At 39.7% G+C, this 20,520-nt stretch overlaps 1 protein-coding gene across 2 annotated transcripts in view; it reads right to left on the bottom strand.

The window, feature by feature from the left end:
• The window catches only part of ntrk2a (neurotrophic tyrosine kinase, receptor, type 2a), a 240,500-nt gene that overhangs the window by 85,337 nt on the left and 134,643 nt on the right, over nt 1–20,520 (bottom strand). For both annotated transcript variants that reach the window (XM_073070915.1, XM_073070924.1), the window contains one exon: nt 8,747–8,935. In XM_073070915.1, the coding sequence (XP_072927016.1) occupies nt 8,747–8,935 (189 nt within the window). The remainder of the gene's footprint in view (nt 1–8,746; nt 8,936–20,520) is intronic.

Below are 20,520 nucleotides of genomic sequence, written 5' to 3'. Positions count from 1 at the left end.
AGTAGGTGAATTGGTCAATTAAATTGCCCTGTGATTAGGCCAGGATTGACCAAGTGGGTTGCTGGGTGTTGTGGCTCTGGGCTGGAAGGTCTGGTTTCTCAATGCATCTCTAAATAAGTAAAATTATATAGTGGACCAAAGGGCTTCCATATGCAGACCTGGTCTGTGTTCTAACAGTAGAAAGAACTAAAAGCTAAGTAACTTATTTTCTTCTTCATAATCTCTAAATTCTCTCTAAGCTCTAAGCTTTGTCCTAATTAAAGATGAGAAAGCCAGTGACTCTGATTCAAATTGTTGGCACTTGTCAGTGGGACTCACCCAATGAAGGTTTCATTAGAAAAGCAGACACATGAAAGGTAACGTATGCCTATGGACTCAACACCTAGTTCTTTAGAGTCACTCAGTCATCAAGAAGGTTTAACTGAAAAACATTCACCATTTCCTTGTACGGATAATGTCACAATGAGAAGACATCCAGGTCAAACTAATCCATCTAAATGGCAGCTGCTCACCTAGATAAGGGAGCAATTTTATGCATAGTTCAAAGATATTAAGAAGATGAACTCCATGTGGAAGAGAAAGAGCAGATCTAATGAAAGTCAGAGGAGACACTGAAGTCAAGAACATTAAATACATGAGTCAGGACACATGAAGAATTCAACCTTCAAGGATAAGAAAAGGCAGCTGGACCACTGAGAAATAATGGGGGGGGGGGGGGCGTTATGTTTTGATATAGAACCTAGGTAAGTGTCAATTTTGTGACTCCACTCACTCTTCAATGGATGAAAAATTGTGGTGTCAAATTTCATGTGGGTACCAAATCATTGACAGTTCCTTTCTGCATTTACTCTCTCTTACAATCATCAGCCTCAAAAGAAAGTCACACTGAGGCAGTGAATACCATGACCTCTGCACTGTGTAAAGTCAGGACCATATGTTTCTGATCAGAAGAAGAACTGTGGCTGCAACAATAAAATGCAGCACATAACAAGAAGACCATTACAGACGCCTGCTTTTAATCAATTATTTTCTGATTTGTGCATCAAAGTCAAAGTCAAAATAACTTTAATATCAAAGTTCATATTTGTTACCAAATACCACCTTGAGATTCATTTTCTTGCAGGCATTTATAGCAAAATAAAGAAATACAGTTGAATTTACAGAGCTGTACGTCAACAAGAAATAAGTCAATGACTTGAAGGAAACTAAAATTTGAATACATAGCCTTTGATTTGGTGACAATGGGTTTAAAGAACGTTAGGCTGATATTGATCAAAACTGTTCCCTGTAGTCAACATTTTTCGCTCAAAATTCATTCATCTGCAGTAGTTCTTAGTTTGGTTGGAACTTTCCTAGCAAAAGTAATAAAACAGAGTATTCTAAAAAGCAACTGCGGACTTTTTTGAATTAATGTAATAAATTGATTTTGTGTAAAATATTGCCTTTGCACTGGTTCTTTCTGCTGTGCAGTTACAACGTTAGTGAAATTCCTTTTATCTTCTCATCATCAATAACAGCTCTATATACCACTGTCTCTACATGTTTTACAGACAAATTTATCAAGCCAAGTTCACTTTTATCGGCATATTAAAACAGGGAATAATTAGATAGCCTTCAGACTCTGGATAATGCAGATTTTTACCCTAGTCTTGCCACAGTCTGAAGACACTGTGTGTTCATAGAATGCTTACACGGCTGTTATAATTGTGTTGAAGTGATTAGAGTTGTGCAAGAATACTTCCGGTATTCTCCTTCCACCATGTCATCTCAATGCTCCTTCTCTAATTTGAGTGATTAGGGATCAGTGATTCCCATGAGTCAGTGAAGATGTTACATCTATTCCAGGTGGCTTTGAGAATATCTTTGAATTGTTTCCTTTATTTGTTTGTGTTTTATCCATTGATCTAGAAACACGGCACAGTAACATGCTCTTCCAGCCCAACAAACCCACACCACCCAATTACAACTAGTTAACCTACTAGCCCATAAATCTTTGGAATTGGGAAGGACACTGGAGCACCAGAGGAAACCCAAATGGTCCTGGGGAGAATGTACAAACTCCTTGCAGAAAGTGGAGAGAATCAAACCCTGATTGCTGATGCTGTAATAGCATTACACTAACCGCTGCACTACCATTCTGTCCCAATGTCTTCTGGGAGAATAATTAAAACAATTATTTTATTGCAACATACAAACATCGTACAGATAGCAGCCGGAATTGAAACTGATTCGCTGTTGCTATAAAGGGTTTTGCTAACCGCTGCGCTTTGCTGGGATGAGTCTCTGTTTCAGTGTCAGGCATGCAAGAGCCCCAGACTCCTCAACAAAACTGACTGAGACTGATTAAAGCCACAATGCTGGGGATCTTTCCCAGAGAGAGGACACCGACCCTAACAATGAACATGGATGGTTTAATAGAGACACCAGAGCTCATATGCCTTTTTTTTAGGTTGTCCACATTTCAGAAGCGTACAGGGAAGCAAGGATCATTTCTGTTCAGTAGGCTGTGAGCCATGTGAAGAATGTGAAGAGTTGGTCTTAGAAGTTATTTTCCTCAGACAGCAAAAGCCACGCTGGAACTTCGAAGGTAAGTGTAAATTTCATCGCTGATGGCCATCTTGGCAGAGAGGAGACTCCAGAGATATGGAAAATGGTTTGTTTTTCTAAGGTCTCAGTGTGGACATTTAATGTCAGGAAGCATTGTCTAGGTCAATGGAAGCCCAGTGATTTTCAAATACTTCTATGAACAAGTCAGTGAAGATTTGGAGCTTGGCTGTCAATTGCACATACATGAAAGTGTTATCTGCATAGCACACCTCAATTACTTAGACAGGTCTGTCCTTAGTCCAGGAGTGGTCGTGATGCTGAGTGAACAGCTTCCCATTCTATACTGTCTACTATCTCAAAACCATGTGATAGGCACTACACTTACAACTGCTTACAAAAGCAATAGAAATTTTCAGCAAGAAACAGCTGAGAATTTTGATTATAAAATGGGAGAATAACAATATCAAAATTGGGGAGGGAGGGACAGCTTTATTCCTATTCTTGGATAACTTACATTGCAGTGTGTCTTTCATAGTGCTTAAACGTCTAGTTGTTGTGATTCCTTAAATCTGTTGTTGCTGCTGCAGTGCTTTTTGTGGTTAGCACATATAGCAAGTAACTTCATCAACTGACTTCAGCCACCAGTCTTCAGATTTGAATATGAACTGTGGACTAAATCCAACACACAACTCTGAGCAATAGGTTCCTAAGAACTGTGAACAAAGTTAATTGGAAGACACCACAGTTAACTGGAAGACCAATCATTCTGATTTAGATCTTGTTATTTTTTTGTGAATTTGGGTGTCTGTAGTATGGGTGTGAAGAAGAAGATGTGGGCGTGGTGTGTAGTTCAAAGGAAGCATTGTAAATATAGAATTGTCCTGAATTTTTCTTTCATCTTTAGCAATATAAATGCTATGTAGTGTTGGGTCAGGCAGGCCTATTTCCTCCAAAAAGACTCTCAACATGAAGCCTACTGGGTCTCATTTTGTTGAATGAAGAGACTACTGCAGATCTACCAGTACTTTGCTCCAGTGACTTAGTTCACGTGACAACAGTTGCCTCTCCAACCTATGCCTTTTTCTAACAAACTTTTGAAAGAAAGAAGTGGGCATAATGCATATAGCACTATGAGCTACTCTGTCTCTTAGTAAAATCATGACTAATCTTCTGCCCCATTCATTCTCAACCCCTACCACCATTCCCTGATCTTTCTTGTATCCAAGACTCTATTCATCTCAGCTTTAAACACTGAAGCATTCCAACAATTTCAGTCCTGAATTAAACAACTCAACATTTTCTGTTAAGGACTATCCCACTTGCAGTATTTAAATACTAACTAACTTTATCACCAATGTTCCTTGTGACTGTGAATACACTGCATTATCCTTCCTCTATCTCTCTTTCAGCTACAATACAGTTCTTCAAACAGCTGTCCAATGCCCTGGACTACCCAATCCCTCTGAGACACAATAGAAAAGTAAGGGGGTGGGTTGGGAAGATGAATGGGGAGGGTGGGGTGAGAATAGGCAAATAAATTAGCAATCAGCAAAACCACAGCCCTTATTTTAGCTGGCAAAGTCTAATGACAGTTTCTGAATGCTCCTGACCTTAAAGATTCAAAGATAGCTTAAATTATGAATGAAAAATATTGTATTTTTAAGAAACTCAAAACTTGTAAAAACAAACGAGAACATGTTTAAAATACACTTTTTAATAGATCAAAGTAACAAATGTTTTCTTCCACTGAAAATGATTGGGTAACATTCTTGCATCAGGTATAATATGGCCCAAGTTATTTTTATGGCTTTCTTATGGTGGGTTGTGGACCTGCAAGTTCACATTCCCCTGCCGGACCCCAATGGAGAAAACTGACAAGTTACACAGTTGTTAGCAGTTAAGTGAGTAAATTTTGACACTTCCCAGGCCACATCTACAGAAATAATTTCTCTTCCCACTCCCACACTGACAGACAGCCCACTTAAGAGACCAGAAAGTACTTTTCTGCTAACCTCTGAACTTCTTCACCTCTCATCTACATGGTGCCTCTTTGTGATCTTGCCCATCGAAATGACGTGCTTCTCAGGATGCTCACTGGGCTGCAGTTCCATTTCTCCACTCTTAATGTGTCCACTGCCTCTGTCTTAACCAACAACTTGCCTGATATCCTGTCCTGAATTGCCTGCGATTTCTCACAAAAGTCTGGCCATTTGATTAAATTCCTCCATCTCCTTCTCTTCCTTTGAAACACTGCTTAAAATTCAAATTCTCTCACCAGCATATTAGTCACCCAACCTATTTCCTTGTACTTTGTTTTGTTTTTCATTTTTACAGCTACTTATTTATAAGAGTACGATGGGGCATGTTTCTAATTTTAGAGGCAGGTCACTGTGGGTGGTGGGGCTGCAAAATACTCATTATGTTTACCCTCATAGTGGTCACTACAGTTCAAAAGTAACAGTGTTTGAAGCTCTTTGTGCTGTTTAGCATGGCAAAACCACAAAAAAGTGTTGTTTCTGGAAAATAAAATCTAATAAGAAGCTATGTCTTATTTATTTATTTAGTTATTTAGACATTGTGGAATAGGCCCCCCTGGCCCTTCGAGGCACACCTCCCAGCAATTCCTGACAACCCTGATTTAACTTTAACCTAATCACAGAACTATTTACAATGACCAGTTAACCTACCCAGTGCCTCTTTGGACCGTGGGTGGAAAATGGAGTACCCAGAAAAACCCATGCATTCCACAGAGAGGTCACACAACCTCTCTGAGGTTGTGCTATGATTGAACTCTGAACTCTGACCTGTAATAGTGTCATAGTAACTGCTACGCTACCTCAAATGCTTTCTTCACAGAAACTCAGAAGACTCGCCACATTAAAGTGACAGAGTGACATAACAGTGGAAAACTAATTGAATGCAAAGTTCATCTAACTGATACAATGCAAGTCATAACTATGACTGAGATTAAAGTTGATGTGATCATTCAGCCTCGAATGAACAATCAAGGACTTTGATATTTGTTCCTGTAGTTCATGAAAGCAAAAGTATCCATTATCTGGATGACAGGCTTGTAATGACTCTTCTCTGAGATAAATTTTGCAGAAGACTAGGGAAATGTTGATGCACAATACCTAAGATATCCAAACTATGACCCAAACTTTGGCAAATCTTCGCTTGATCTACTGAAGAACATATGGAGTTCAAGCTACCATGTGCAGTAGAATTTCGTCTTCAATCTTCCACCATTTCAAACAGTGGACATCATGGACAGTTTGAGAGGGGCTGCTCATGCTGATCAGAGTATAGGTGAATTGGAGAGCAAGAGTTAGAAAGCGAATCATCATTGTTTGAAATGGAGCAAAGGAAGTGCCATGTTCTTGTTGGGAGTTGAAAGTTAACAAAAGCTTTACAGACTTGGAGAGGTCAAGGGTCAAAATGTTTCCGCATGCTTATTCATGCTTCATTGCAAAACTTACACATTTTTGAGTCAGTAAACATATCATTCACAGTAGATTAATAAAAGACTAATATAGAGAAGAAAGAAAGTAAATCTGAGGATTGGTAACATATTAGAAGCCAACCCAAAGTAATAAAGAAAACTAATAGAAAATCAGAGAAAACCACATAAAATATATTCTTAAAAAACATTTTTGTTAGAGCTTCCTCAGCTGCGCAAAAAAAAAATCTGTAGCAGGAGCCAATGTAAGTCCATCGGCAGCTGAGTCGGGATAATTTATAAATATGAATATAGGAATAGCTAAGTCATTAACAAATATCTCATATCTGCCAAAATAAACATCAGAGGTAGTGAGAGCCAATGTCAGTAAGGCACTTAAAGCAATTCATAATAATAAAGACAGAAGCAGTGAAAAAAATGACTAATCTACTGGACCTTTCAGCCTGTATCAAGTGCTGACACTGTCCATGTCTAGTGATATTTTCTAAAGTTTCCTAGATTCTGGCAGAAATTCAGAGTGTAGATGTAAAATCACAAAAGGAGAGAGAGAAAAACAGAGGGAACTCTGAACCAGTTAGCTTGATACTAGTTGTCAGGAAAGTACAATAATCCATCATTTAAACATGTGAATAGGAAATGTTCTTGGGGAATGTTAATGGTTGTAGTCCAGTGTTTGCTCACACATCTCTGAAAAAAAATGCTAATGGAAATTGATTTACCCAGGGTAAGGAAATTTTACGCACATTTCTGGATGTCTCAGCCTGCCGAGAATTTTTTTCTTGTTCTTGTTCTCTGGCATAGTTTTTATTTTCCCGAGCACAGTTATCCCAATATTAATGTCAACAGCAGTGCAACAGAATAGATAGATACAAACACAGAAACAACAATGGGACATGTTGGACTGCTAAAGCTTCTATTGAACTGTCCAAGAATATTTGAGACTATTTTTAATAGTATTGTATCAGCAATAAAAAACACACTCAGCCTACTGCTACACCTTTAAAAAGGAGTAATCTATCCTTTTGTTGCTTTGGTAATTAAGACCAGGTGTTGCACAACATCCTGCTCAGCTTCTTGAATGATTCCACTGTGGGAGAAAACCTTTCAAGTGGTGAAACAAAAGAAATTAAAGAGATAGGTATGACACAAAAAAGTGAAGTTAATATATATGGAAACATACCAGCGAAATAAATGTTGATTGATTCTGCAGCATTAAGTAAAATTTAGCCTGAATCAGCCTTCCGCGGCAGAGTTTTGTGCACAGCAAAGAATAACAACAGCTGTCTTTTCATCAGTGTCAGAATTTCCTAACATGTCTGGTATGCCATTTACTTATTTGAATGTATTCAAAAGGAAGTATTAAAATAAATTGACAAATTAGATTGCATGGCTCATTTTATAATAAAAGAATGTTACAGCACAATAAAAATGCTAAAATTTCCATATTTACTTATCCCTGCCCTTTTCATATTGTACCAAATTTGTGAACTACCATGTTTGCTACCAGACTTCATGTTTTATAGAGCCACAAGTTTTGTTTTACCAGTTTCAAAATACCAAAAATTAGCTGGTAAAAATACTAGCACATTCCAGAATTTCTTTAAAGTTAGGAAGGGAAAATGGATTAACTCTCAGAGAAGTTCAGAAGCTGGCATGTCTACAACCTAGCAAAATTTCTGCAGTCCTGCTGGAGCTGTTCTCTACACTAATACTAGGTTAGTTTTTGAATGTCTTCTTGATGACATACCATTGTGTACAACTAGTGAACCATCAGAATGGTGATTATTTCAATTACGGGAGTGGCCAGTTTAGTGAACGGGACAGAAGCTTGGAACAGGGAATAGAGAATTGTACAATATAGGACGGGTCCTTCACTTCATTGTATCAGCACCGAGCACAATACTAAACTAAATTAAGAATCTTTTGCCTGTTTGTGATTCATATCTTTCCATTCCGTGCATCTTCTTGTGTCAATCTGAAAGCCTCTTTGCATCACAATCATATCTGCTTCCACTACTGCCCTTGCAGTCTATTCCAGGCACCTACCAATCTGTGTAAAAAACTTGCCTTGTATATCTCCTTAAAACTTTATCCCACGCACCTAAAAAGCTTGTCCTCTAGCACTTGATATTTCTACTCAGAGAGAAAGAGACTGCCTGCCTTGTCTCTGCCTTTCATAATTTTAGACACTTCCATCAGGCCTCCCCTCAGCCTCCAATGCTCCAGAGAAAGCAACCCAAGTTTGTCCAACCTCTCCTTGGAGCTCAGATCCTCTAACCCATGAACCTGTTCCATTTCCGAAGAGCACACAGTATTTCTTAACGGAGTGACCAGAACTGTACACAATACTCCAAATGCAGTCTAACCAAGATTTTATATTAGTTGCAACATGACTTACCGCCTCTTATACTCAACATGTTGACCAATGAAGTCAAGCATGCTATATGCCTTCTTTACCACTGTAACTCCGGCATAGGAAAACATAGACTTGGACTCCAAGATCCCACTGCACACCAATGCTGATAAAGGTCCTACCATTGGTTACACATTTCTCAAATACAGTATACTTTTGAAACTAGAATCTCTGGTGGATAAAGTACTTAAAATTCTTCCTTTATTTCACTCATTTTTCGCTAATTTCAGGTAAACTGCACTGAGAAAATCATCCAACCTGGCAAAAATTCCCATTCAGCAGAGACACATGCATCCATTTACATTTTGCAGAACGTTGGTACTCACATGTGTCGGGTTTGAGTAAACCGTGAGAATTCCTGAAGTACTGTGGATTTTCGATCACAGGAATCTTTGTCATTCCAATGACAACTGCATCAGGTCCGCCTTCTGAAGAGGACGGAGTGTTGCTGCCATTAGTTACATGATGCAAAGGACTAGCTGAATCATCATCAGTGCTAATTACTGAAGAAGGACCTAAAAATATTTTACATGTATTAGAGTAAAATACGTAACGCAAACTCTTCAAAAACCACACCCTCCCTGCACATTAATATAATGAACATAGATCAATTAATCCATCCATCTGTAAATTTTGGAATGTTAAACTATGGATTTAATTTAGTGGATATCTTTACTAGTTAAAATGTAAACACTAGTTTATGAGATTTTCATTAACTTCCATGAACAACATATCAAGAGTATTTTAAAAGCTAAACTGCACATTTTCCCTACCAAAACACTTGAAAGAATCCTTTGTGTAATTACTAATAAATGCATTCCCATGTGTATCGTTAATTTTCTACAGCATGTTCTTAAATCCCATACGTGCAAACTAAAAAAATTTAGAAACTGTTCTGCAGAAATGGCAACTGACCCAAAAAATTGGAAACTCAAAGCACAGATCTGAGCAAAGCCCATCAATGTGGTCACAGTCCTATGGCAGTTTAATAAACATAATATTTGTATTCACTTACATTTCATGTTTTGAATTTCATATCAGAATCTTTTTTTGCAAAAACTAAGTATGTTGCATATAACATACAAATGACACTGTGTCTGAATATTGGCTTATGTTGATCAAAGATACAGCCACACATGATATTGATTCAGAATACAAGGAAAGCAGTAACAGATTCTTTGAAGTAGATTTAATTATATCTGAAAAGACAGGCATGGGTAAAATATTGTTACATTACGACTAATGGTACATTAGAACGACGTAGGAACCTGGGAAGATAGGGACAAGATTGGCCATTTAGCCTATCAAGTCACTTGAAACCATTTAACATTAAATGAGATGATTGCTGATTTGTAGTTGATTTAAGTCCACACACATATCTTCACCTCCAAGCCAAATATCATTTGCCATTTATAGAAGGGCTGATTCCACCTAGAGCCATAATAGGTAGGAATGAGAGAATTTTACTCATCCAGACACACTGTTGATTAATAGTTTTTTTTGCTATATTTTACTTGCATTACAAAAAGTTGAATGATTGATGTCATCCAGTTTATAATCAGATGAGGGTACAACGTTATCACTAACTGTTTTGTTTCATTTATGTTAAAAATAACTTTTTTAAATATCAAGGTATGAATTACAGGATGCATATTGTATACATTTCTCTGACATTAAACGTATCTATTAAATTGCTGGTGGCTAAGTGGCTACTTAAACACACTGACACATACAAGCCAGGACATTCTCAGGGTCAGAACATATTTTATACCATAAGACCAAAGACACAGGAGAAGAATTAGAGCATTCGGCCCTTTGAATCTGCTCCAGCATTCGATCATGCCTGGTTTATTATTCCTCACAACCCTATTCTCCTGCCTTCTCCCTGTAATCTTTGACACTCTTATTACTGAAGAACCCATCAACTCTGCTTTAAATATATCCCTTGCCCTGGCCTCCACAGCCATCTGTGGCAATAAATTCCATAGATTCACTACCCTTTGGCAAAAGAAATTGCCCTTCATCTCTATTCTAAAGGGATGTCCTTGTATTCTTGAGGCTGTGCCAGAAAAGTATCCAAGATTCCTATTGCTGAATTTCTCAATCAGCTTGGATCAATTGATGGCTAGCATGACCTAGACAACATAGGCTTGGGCTGAACATCGAACGGAGCCTGGTATAATCATCACCAAATCCCCTTTACTACCAAGATCTAACTACAGCAGTCATCTACACGAGGTCAGAAACTGGTCATTTTGCAACAAGTTACTCAACTTCTGACTTCTCAGAGCCTTTGTACCATCTACAGTACAAAGTCTTAGGCACACACATATTATATATACAGTATATAATATATAGCTTGGGTACCTAACAATTTTGCACAGTACAGTAATAATTTTATGTATTGCACTGCTGCAAAAAAATAACAAATTTCATGACATATGTGAGTGATGAGAAACCTGATTCTGAACTGAAAGTGGAAGGGGGCAGGGAGAGGGGAATTATGGTTTGGAATATGGAAAGGGAGAGGGGAGGGAGTAGGGAGCACAAGAAAGACATTCTGTAGTGATCAATAAATCGACTGTTTGGAATTGAATGACCTTGCTTAGTGTGCAGGGCTGGGTGTATGTGTACTTGCACGACCACCGCTTCCCTGGCACTCCTTCTCTGACATACCCACACCCCTCCTACAGCACTCCACCCTCACCATTCCCAACATTCTTTGCTCCCAGCAGATTTACAAACTCTCTCTCCACTCCACATTGACAAATACGGCACTGTGCAAAAGTCTGAAGCACTCTAGCTAATACATATGTGACTAAGACTTCTGAACAGTGCAGGGGTGTCTCCCCATTTAATAAATACAAAGAGATCCTGTAGATTCTGGAAATCCAGAGTAACACACACAAAGTGCTGGCAGACATCAGCCAATCAGCTGGCTGAGCAGTGTATGTGGAAATGAATAAACAGTTAATGTTTTGAGGCGAAAACCTTCATCAGGACCGATCAGGATTTGTCTCTCCATTTCCCTGGATGAGAATAGCCCCCATGACACTTGAGAACTTTAACAATGTGGAGAACAAAACAGCCTATCTAATTGGTACAACAGGCAAATGCACTCTCTGTGCCACTAAAAAAATTAAGTATTCAGAATATTCCATCCACCCAATGCACTATTCAAACCTCAAAGTTCAAAGTAAGTGTATTATCAAATTACATGCATTTATGTCACCATATACAAGCCTGGGATGTGTTTTCTTGTGGGCATGGTTAGCAAATCCAAGAACCATAATAAAATCAATGAAAGACCGCACCCGATGAGACAGACAGGAAACCAACATGCAAAAGATGATAAACTGTGCAAACGCAAAAGCAGAAAAAATAAATAATAACAATAAATAAATAAGCAATAAATACCAAGAACACGGGATGAAGAGTCCTTAAAAGTGAGTAAGCAGACTGTGGGAACAGTTCACTGATGGGACAGGAGAAGTTGAGTGAAGTTAACCCCACTGGTTCAAGAGCCTGATAGTTGAGGGGTAACTCACTTTGGCTGCTCAATAGTATTTCACAAATCCATGACCTCTACCATCAAGAACAGCAGGTATAGCAACAATAAAAGGTCCAGATACCTCACTCCCCTTTTAAATATATTACTTAAAAAAAATAGTTAGCCCTGTTTAGTGCAGCCCCAATAATCTGTCATATGCAATAGTGGAACGGAAACAAACATTTCAGTTGCAGTCTAGAAGAAGACAGGCAAATAAAAGTTTATTGCCATTGTTACCTTTGTAGCCATTGCAATTTACTCTCTGCTCTGTTTTTAAAGTTGTGGATGCTGCAAAAGATGGATCTCAGTTGGCATTGATATATGACCATAAGACCATAAGCCATAGGAGCAGAATTAGGCCATTTGGCCCTTTGAGTTTTCTCTGCCAATCCAATCATGGTGGATCCTTTCTTTTCCCTCCTCATCTCCAATCTCCAACTTTCTCCCTACAGTCTTTGATGCTGTACCCAATGAAGAACCTATCAATCCCAACCTCAAGTAACACCCAACGATCTGGCCTCCACAGCTGCCTGTCATAACAAATTCCACAAATTCAACACCCTCTGGCTAAAGAAATTTCTCTGCATCTCTGTTTTAAATGGACACCCCTCTATCCTGAGGTTGTGCCCTCTTGTCCTAGACTCACCCACCATGGGAAACATCTTTTCCACATCTACTCTGTCAAGGTCTTTCAACATTCAAAAAGGTTTCAAGGAGAACACCCTTCATCATTCTAAATTCCAGCGAGTACAGGCCCAGTGCCATCAAATGTTCCTCATATAATAACCCTTTTATTGCCGGAATCATCCTTGTGAACCTCCTCTGAACCCTCTCCAATGACAGCACATCTTTTCTTAGATAAGGAGCCCAAAACTGTTCACAATACTCAAGGTGAGATTTCACCAGTCTCTTATAAAGCCTCTGCATCATACCCCTGCTCTTATATTCTAGACCTCTTGAAATGAATACCTCACCAATGACCCAACCTGCAAGTTAACCTCTAGGGTATTCTGCACAAGGACTCCCAAATCCCTTAGCACCTCAGTTTTTTTGGATTTTCTCCCTGTTTATAAAATAGTCTGCACATTTATTTCTTCTACTAAAGTCCATGAGCATACATTTTCCAATATTGTATTTCATTTGCCACTTTCTTGCCCATTCTCCTAATCTGTCCAAGTCCTTCTGCAGCTTTCCTGCTTCCTCAACACTACCTGCCCCTCCACCTGTCATTGTACCATCTGCAAACTTGGCAACAAAGCCATCTATTCTATCACCTAAATCATTGCTACACAGCATAAAAAGAAGCGGTCCCAACACCAATCCCTGCAGAACACCTCTAATCACTGGCAGCCAACCAGAAAAGGATCCTTTTATTCCCACTCACTGCCTCCTACCAACCTGCCAATGTTCTAACCATGCTAGTAACTTTCTTGTAATACCATGGGCTCTAAACTTGGTAAGCAACCTCATGTGTGGCACCTTGTCAAAGGCCTTCTGAAAGTCCAAATATACAAAATCCACTGCATCGCCTTTATCTATCCTACGTGTAATCTCCTCAAAGAATTCCAATGGGTTTGTCAGGAAAGATTTTCCATTAAAGAAACCATGCTGAGTTTGGTCCTGCATCACCAGGTTTGGTCCATAACCTTATCTTTAACAATTGACTCCAACATCTTCCCAACCACTGAGGTCAGGCTAATTGGTTTTATAATTTGCTTTCTATTGCCTCCTACATTTCTTAAAGAGTGAAATGACATTTTCAATTTCCCAGTCCCACAGAACCATGCTAGAGTCTAATGATTCTTGAAAGATCATTACAAATGCCTCCACAATCTCTACCGATACCTCTTTCAGAACTCTAGGGTGCAGATTATCCGGTCCGGGTAACTTATGCACCCTTAAGTCTTCAGATTTTTGAGCACCTTCTCCCTTGTAATAATAACTGCACTCACCTTCTCTTCCCTCACACACTACAACATCTGCCACACTGAAAGTGTCTTCCATAGTGAAGACTGATACTGATAAAGGGTCTCGGCCCGAAACGTCGACAGTGCTTCTTCCTATAGATGCTGCCTGGCCTGCTGTATTCTACCAGCATTTTGAGTGTGTTGCTTGAATTTCCAGCATCTGCAGATTTTCTCGTGTGTACTCATTTAGTTCATCTGCCATCTCCTTGTCCCCCATTGTTATTTCTCCAGTCTCATTTTCTAGCAGTCCTATATTCACTCCCATCTCTCTTTTATTTTTTATATACTAGTGTGGTAAACCATGTATACCTGTCTGGACATGCCCCTTTGCTGACTGCTCCTGTGGCTCCTCCCACAGACCCCTGTATAAAGGTGATTGGGGCACTGCTCCTCCCTCAGCCTTCAACATGGTCGTGCTCCATTTTTGCTGTTAATAAAGCCTATCGTTCACTTCCAGTCTCCTAGGGTTATTGATAGTGCATCAACTAGAAAAAGCTTTTTCTATCCATCCTGATATTGTTTGCTTTTATATGTCATTTTTTCCCTCCTTATGATTCTTTCAGTTGCTTTCTGTAGGTTTTTAAAATATTTTCAATCTTTTGTCTTCCTTCTAATTTTTGTTTGGTTGTATGACCTCTCTTTTGCTTGTACATTAGCTTTGACTTTCCTTGTCAGCCACAGTTGCACTATTTTGCCATTTGAGTATTTCTTTGTTTTGGAATACATCTATCCTACACCTTCCTCATTTTTTTTCCAGAAACTCAACCCATTGCTGCTCTGCTATCATCCCTGCCAGTGTCTCCTTCCAATTTACTTTGGCCAACTCGTCTCTCATACCACTGCAATTTCTTTTACTCCACTGAAATACAGCTATGTCAGACTTTACTTTCTTCCTATTGAATTTCAAGTTGAACTCAATCATAGTGCAATCACAACCTCCTAAGGGTTCCTTTATATTAAGCTCCCTAATTGCCCCAGGTTCATTACATAACACCCAATCCAGTATAGCTGATCCCCTAGTAGGCTCAATGACAAACTGCTCTAAAAAGCCGTCTTGTAGACATTCAACAAATTCACTCTCTTGAGATCCATTACAAACTTGATTTTGCCAATCGACCTGCATGTTAAAATCTCCCATGGCTATCATAACATTGCCCTTTTGACATAACATAGCCTGTTATGTCTCTTGATTCTATGTCACATTTTTCTAATGACTTGATGCCATTCTTTACCAGCAGCACCCCGCCACCCTTTCTGCCTACCTTCCTATCCCTCCAATACAATGCGTATCCTTGGAATTTCAGCTCCAACTGTAACTATCCTTCAGCCACAATTCAATGATGGCCATAACATCATACATAACAATTCGTAGAAGTGCAACAAGATCATACACCTTATTTCTTATACTCTGTGTATTGAGATATAACTCTTCAAGTTATATGAATTTAATACCTTTTTTGATTTTGTATCCCCAATGCACTGATACTCACCCTACTGGCTGCAATTTTGCTCTATCATCTGCCTGTCCTTTCTAACAGCCTGACTGCGTGCTATCTTTGCTTTTTTCCATCCATCCTATCCTGAGTCGCTTCTTCCACTTCCCTCCCCACTTACAAATTAGATTAAACCCTCCCCAACAGCTCTACCAAACCTGCCCGTGAGAATATTAGTCCCCCCGGGTTGAGCTGCAACCCACACCTTTTGTACAGGTCATACCTCCACCAGAAGAGATCCCAATGATCCAAGAACCTGAGGCTCTGCCCCCTGCACCATTTTCTCAGCCACACATTTATCTGCCAAATCATCCTGTTTCTACCCTCAGTGGTGCATGGCACAGGTAGCAATGCAGAAATTAGTACCCCGAAGGTAATATCCAAATTGTAAGCATCCTATACACTGTGCTTTCCTGAGATTCAGGGATGTGAATTGTTCACTGAGTGCCTCTTGCTGAGACACTTCTCCGCTTAGGGAAGTAGCCCAAGCAATAGTGGATGCATTAGTGATAATTTTTCAAAACTCCTTAGATTCTGGAATAGTTCCTGAGGATTGGAGGGTGGCTAATGTAACCCCACTTTTTAAAAAAGGAGGGAGAGAGAAACCGGGGAATTATAGACCAGGTAGTCTGACATCGGTGGTGGGGAAAATGCTAGAGTCGGTTATCAAAGGTGTGATAACAGCACATTTGGAAAGAGGTGAAATCATCGGACAAAGTCAGCATGGATTTGTGAAAGGAAAATCATGTCTGACGAATCTTATAGAATTTTTTGAAGATGTAACTAGTAGAGGGGAGAGCCAGTGGATGTGGTATATTTAGATTTTCAAAAGGCTTTTGACAAGGTCCCACACGGGAGATTAGTGTGCAAACTTAAAGCACACAGTATTGGGGGTATGGTATTGATGTGGATAGAGAATTGGTTGGCAGACAGGAAGCAAAGAGTGGGAGTAAACGGGACCTTTTCAGAATGGCAGGCAGTGACTAGTAGGGTACCACAAGGCTCAGTGCTGGGACCCCAGTTGTTTACAATATATATTAATGATTTAGACGAGGGAATTAAATGCAACATCTCCAAGCTTGCGGATGACACGAAGCTCGCAGCGGTATTAGCTGTGAGGAGGATGCTAAGAGGATGCAGGGTGACTTGGATAGGTTAAGTGAGTGGGCAAATTCGTGGCAGATGCAATTTAATGTGGATAAATGTGAGGTTATCCACTTTGGTTGCAAGAACAGGAAAACATTATTATCTGAACGGTGGCCGATTAGGAAAAGGGGAGTTGCAACGAGACCTGGGTGTCATTGTACACCAGTCATTGAAGGTGGGCATGCAGGTACAGCAGGCGGTGAAAAAGGCAAAAGGTATGTTGGCATTCATAGCAAAAGGATTTGAGTACAGGAGCAGGGAGGTTCTACTGCAGTTGTACAAGGCCTTGGTGAGACCGCACCTAGAGTATTGTGTGCAGTTTTGGTCCCCTAATCTAAGGAAAGACATTCTTGCCATAGAGGGAATACAAAGAAGGTTCACCAGATTGATTCCTGGGATGGCAGGACTTTCATATGAAGAAAGACTGGATCGACTAGGCTTATACTCACTGGAATTTAGAAGATTGAGAGGGGATCTTATTGAAACGTATAAAATTCTAAAGGGATTGGACAGGCTAGATGCAGGAAGTTTGTTTCCGATGTTGGGCAAGTCCAGAACGAGGGGTCACAGTTTAAGGATAAAGGGGAAGCCTTTTAGGACCAAGATGAGGAAAAACTTCTTCACACAGAGAGTGGTGAATCTGTGGAATTCTCTGCCACAGGTAACAGTTGAGGCCGGTTCATTGGCTATATTTAAGAGGAAGTTAGATATGGCCCTTGTGGCTAAAGGGATTAAGGGGTATGGAGAGAAAGCAGGTACAGGGTTCTGAGTTGAATGATCAGCCATGATCATACTGAATGGCGGTGCAGGCTCGAAGGGCCAAATGGCCTACTCCTGCACCTATTTTCTACGTTTCTATGTTTCTTCCATTCTCTTCCAGAATCGTGCCCTGCTCTATATGTCTTCCATTTATTCTCTTGGTCCAGTCTCAGGGGAATACCTGCTAATATTTTTATCCATTGCTGCAAGAGGCGTATAGAGAAGATCTGAATCAGGAATATGCCTTTAGCACTTGTCACACTATTCTCTATGGCCCTGAACAAACTACAACTATAGAAAAACGTATAAGTTGGAAATAAACAACATCTTGTAGATGGTCGATATCTTTTTAAAAGCATACATAGGATGTCCCTCCTGGTCTTTAATATGCACATAGAGAAGATGATGATTGGATTTTTGAGCTTCAATATGGCAGTGTTGACATCAAATCAACATTGCACACTGACTTCCATTGTGACTTTCCAATATCTAGTATTGCCAATGTGCATACTGGATGCTAACATCTATGGGGGACTCATTTAGAGATGCAAGGACAGACCCAGAAACACCCATTAATGATTGTAAGTGTAAGAGATTAGGTGGGGACATATCATACAGTGATTGTAAATTACAGGAGAGAAGGAGACTACTTGGCTCTTCCAAAAATGATAGGCTAATAAAGATCTCTACATATATCTTGATGTGAAGTATTAAACAAATAATTTGCATTTTAATTTGTAAATGTACCAATGATCATGAAAATGCTAGTTTCAAAAGTCATTCTCTTTTTCAGAACATGTTGTGAGCCAGGAAGAGTGGAGAGTCCCTCACGGTGTCAGACTGGACACCCCTCCCAGTCTCCAGCCAGCTAATGGAAGACAGCTGCCACTCGATTCCAACTCATCACCTGCAGCCTATTTAAACATAGCTGGCATCCACAATTCTTGTTCACTCATTAACCAAGCGCTCCTAGCCTTCACTTACTTGGTTACTTTGTTGTGTTAAGGACCTGTTCTCTCTTGTTTTGTGGCCCCTCGTGACCTGTTACTTTGCAGTTTACTTCTAAATTGTTTCCACTGCTCTGCTTTTCAGTCAAGCCTCCACTACAGTTCCTGACACGTTGTCCCAAAGAAGTCTTTTGATTCCCTTCCAACAACCTGATTGTGGCCTCCCTCTCTCTTGCATGCTGTAATAGATTACCTCATTACACGACAGCTCCAATGGCTTGACAAAGCTTCTTGTTCTAAGACTTACAAAAAATAAAAACTCTGATCCTTGGTTCTGCCATCTAATTTTGGAGTGGGGGAGAGGTCAACCTCAAATGCTGCCAGATGTAGCCCTTGAACATGGGGTTTTTGTTCCTACTGTAGACTAGTCTGTTGAATAGAAACTAGAATAAATAAAGATATGCATAACCCCACCATTACATTTAACAGACACCTATATCCTCAGCCTTGCCTGATTCTTAAACCATTTTCAGCTACACCCACGTTCCCAACATTCTCTTTTCCTTAGTATAAAGATCAAACCATTCAGTCTCTTGGAAAAGGAAATCAATTCCAGATAAAGCACCAAAAAGATAAATCTTTATGACAATTCTGCCAGAATTATTCGCTCTCACAAAAATTAATCAAGCAGAACTCCAAAGTAACTTGGGTCTAACTTTACAGTCAAACTATTCACCTTTGACCAGCTGTATACAAACTTGCAACCTGACACCCATGTTACTCTGTAGAGAATTGTGTTCCATATAATATTTCAGAACTTCTTATCACTGCAGAAAAAACTTTAGTGGGAGTTTACATATTAAGGACAATTGTTTAATATATTTATCCTTCACCAATACAAAGCCTATAAAGCAAGGATTTACTGGTTCAGTTGAGTCATTTTCTTGATTTCTAGTCTCTGCAAACTATTGTCCCCATTCACTCTCCTGTATTGGTAAAGAATTTCAGGGGCATAACATTAACTGCCATAGCTGGAATTAGAAATTAAAATAAATCTTCTAAATTTTAATTCAAAGTGAGAAGCATCTTCATTTAATGAATAAATACATGGAGGTTCTTTCACTTACTGCAATATTACTTCAGACTACGGGATTACATTTCAGTAGTACTTCAGGTTCTCTGTGTGTCTGGAGTGTAACACGCAGTGGCACTCAGGCATGTACAGTGATATCTAATGGTGTGTATCTTCCACAATGTTCCTTCATGCATGCTTTGCCTATAGATAATACAGCTCATACTTGCAAAATCACACCATCAATATGCCAACAGGAATGCACCCGCCTGTGAGTGGAAAGCAGGGAGGCTGAAAATGGCTGCACACCCTCTTTAACTTCAAAGTTACCTCTTACTGTCATTATCCTTTAAGCTTCACAACATTTAACACCGCAGACTCAACCTCACCTTCGCCACCTCATGCCACCCAAGATTAACAGCAGTCAATCAGCCAACCCCTAATGAATCAACGTGACTCTCAAAGTACTGACCTCTACACAATCCATTCATCAAACTGTTCTAATTCCCATCTCAACCCTTATTCCTGATGGCAAACTGAGTGTACCAAACACTCGAGGTCTCTGCTTTGGATATGTGCATTGTAGAATCCTGAAGGGGTGTTCCCTTGAAAGAAACATTTTGTCCCACCACACACAGAGGGTTTAATGTGTTTTTACTGACATCAGAATTATACCAGAGAGTAGTGATGGGCTGGAAAAGACGAACTGATTTATCAACACCTCCCCATATTTTATACTTACAGTATATCTAGCTCTGTATACTCTGTGCACATTAAGTACTAAACATTCAATGAATTTGAAAAGTTTGTACTTAACAGCTTGGAAATTGTTCAATAGACAATAGACAATGGACAGTAGGTGCAGGAGTAGGCCATTCGGCCCTTCTAGCCAGCACCGCCATTCACTGTGATCATGGCTGATCATACACAATCAGTACCCCGTTCCTGCCCTCTCCCCATATCCCTCGACCCTGCTATCTATAAGAGCTCTATCTAACTCTCTCTTGAATGCATCCAGAGACTTGGCCTCCACTGCCTTCTGGGGCAGAGCATTCCACATATCCACCACTCTCTGGGTGAAAAAGTTTTTCCGCATCTCTGTTCTAAATGGCCTACCCCTTATTCTTAAACTGTGGCCTCTAGTTCTGGACTCACCCATCAGCGGG

The sequence above is a fragment of the Hemitrygon akajei genome, chromosome 2 (genome assembly GCF_048418815.1).
Source record: "Hemitrygon akajei chromosome 2, sHemAka1.3, whole genome shotgun sequence".
Lineage (NCBI taxonomy): Eukaryota > Metazoa > Chordata > Chondrichthyes > Myliobatiformes > Dasyatidae > Hemitrygon > Hemitrygon akajei.
The sequence above is the reverse complement of the archived record's forward strand: the minus strand, read 5'-3'. Positions and strand labels throughout refer to the sequence as shown.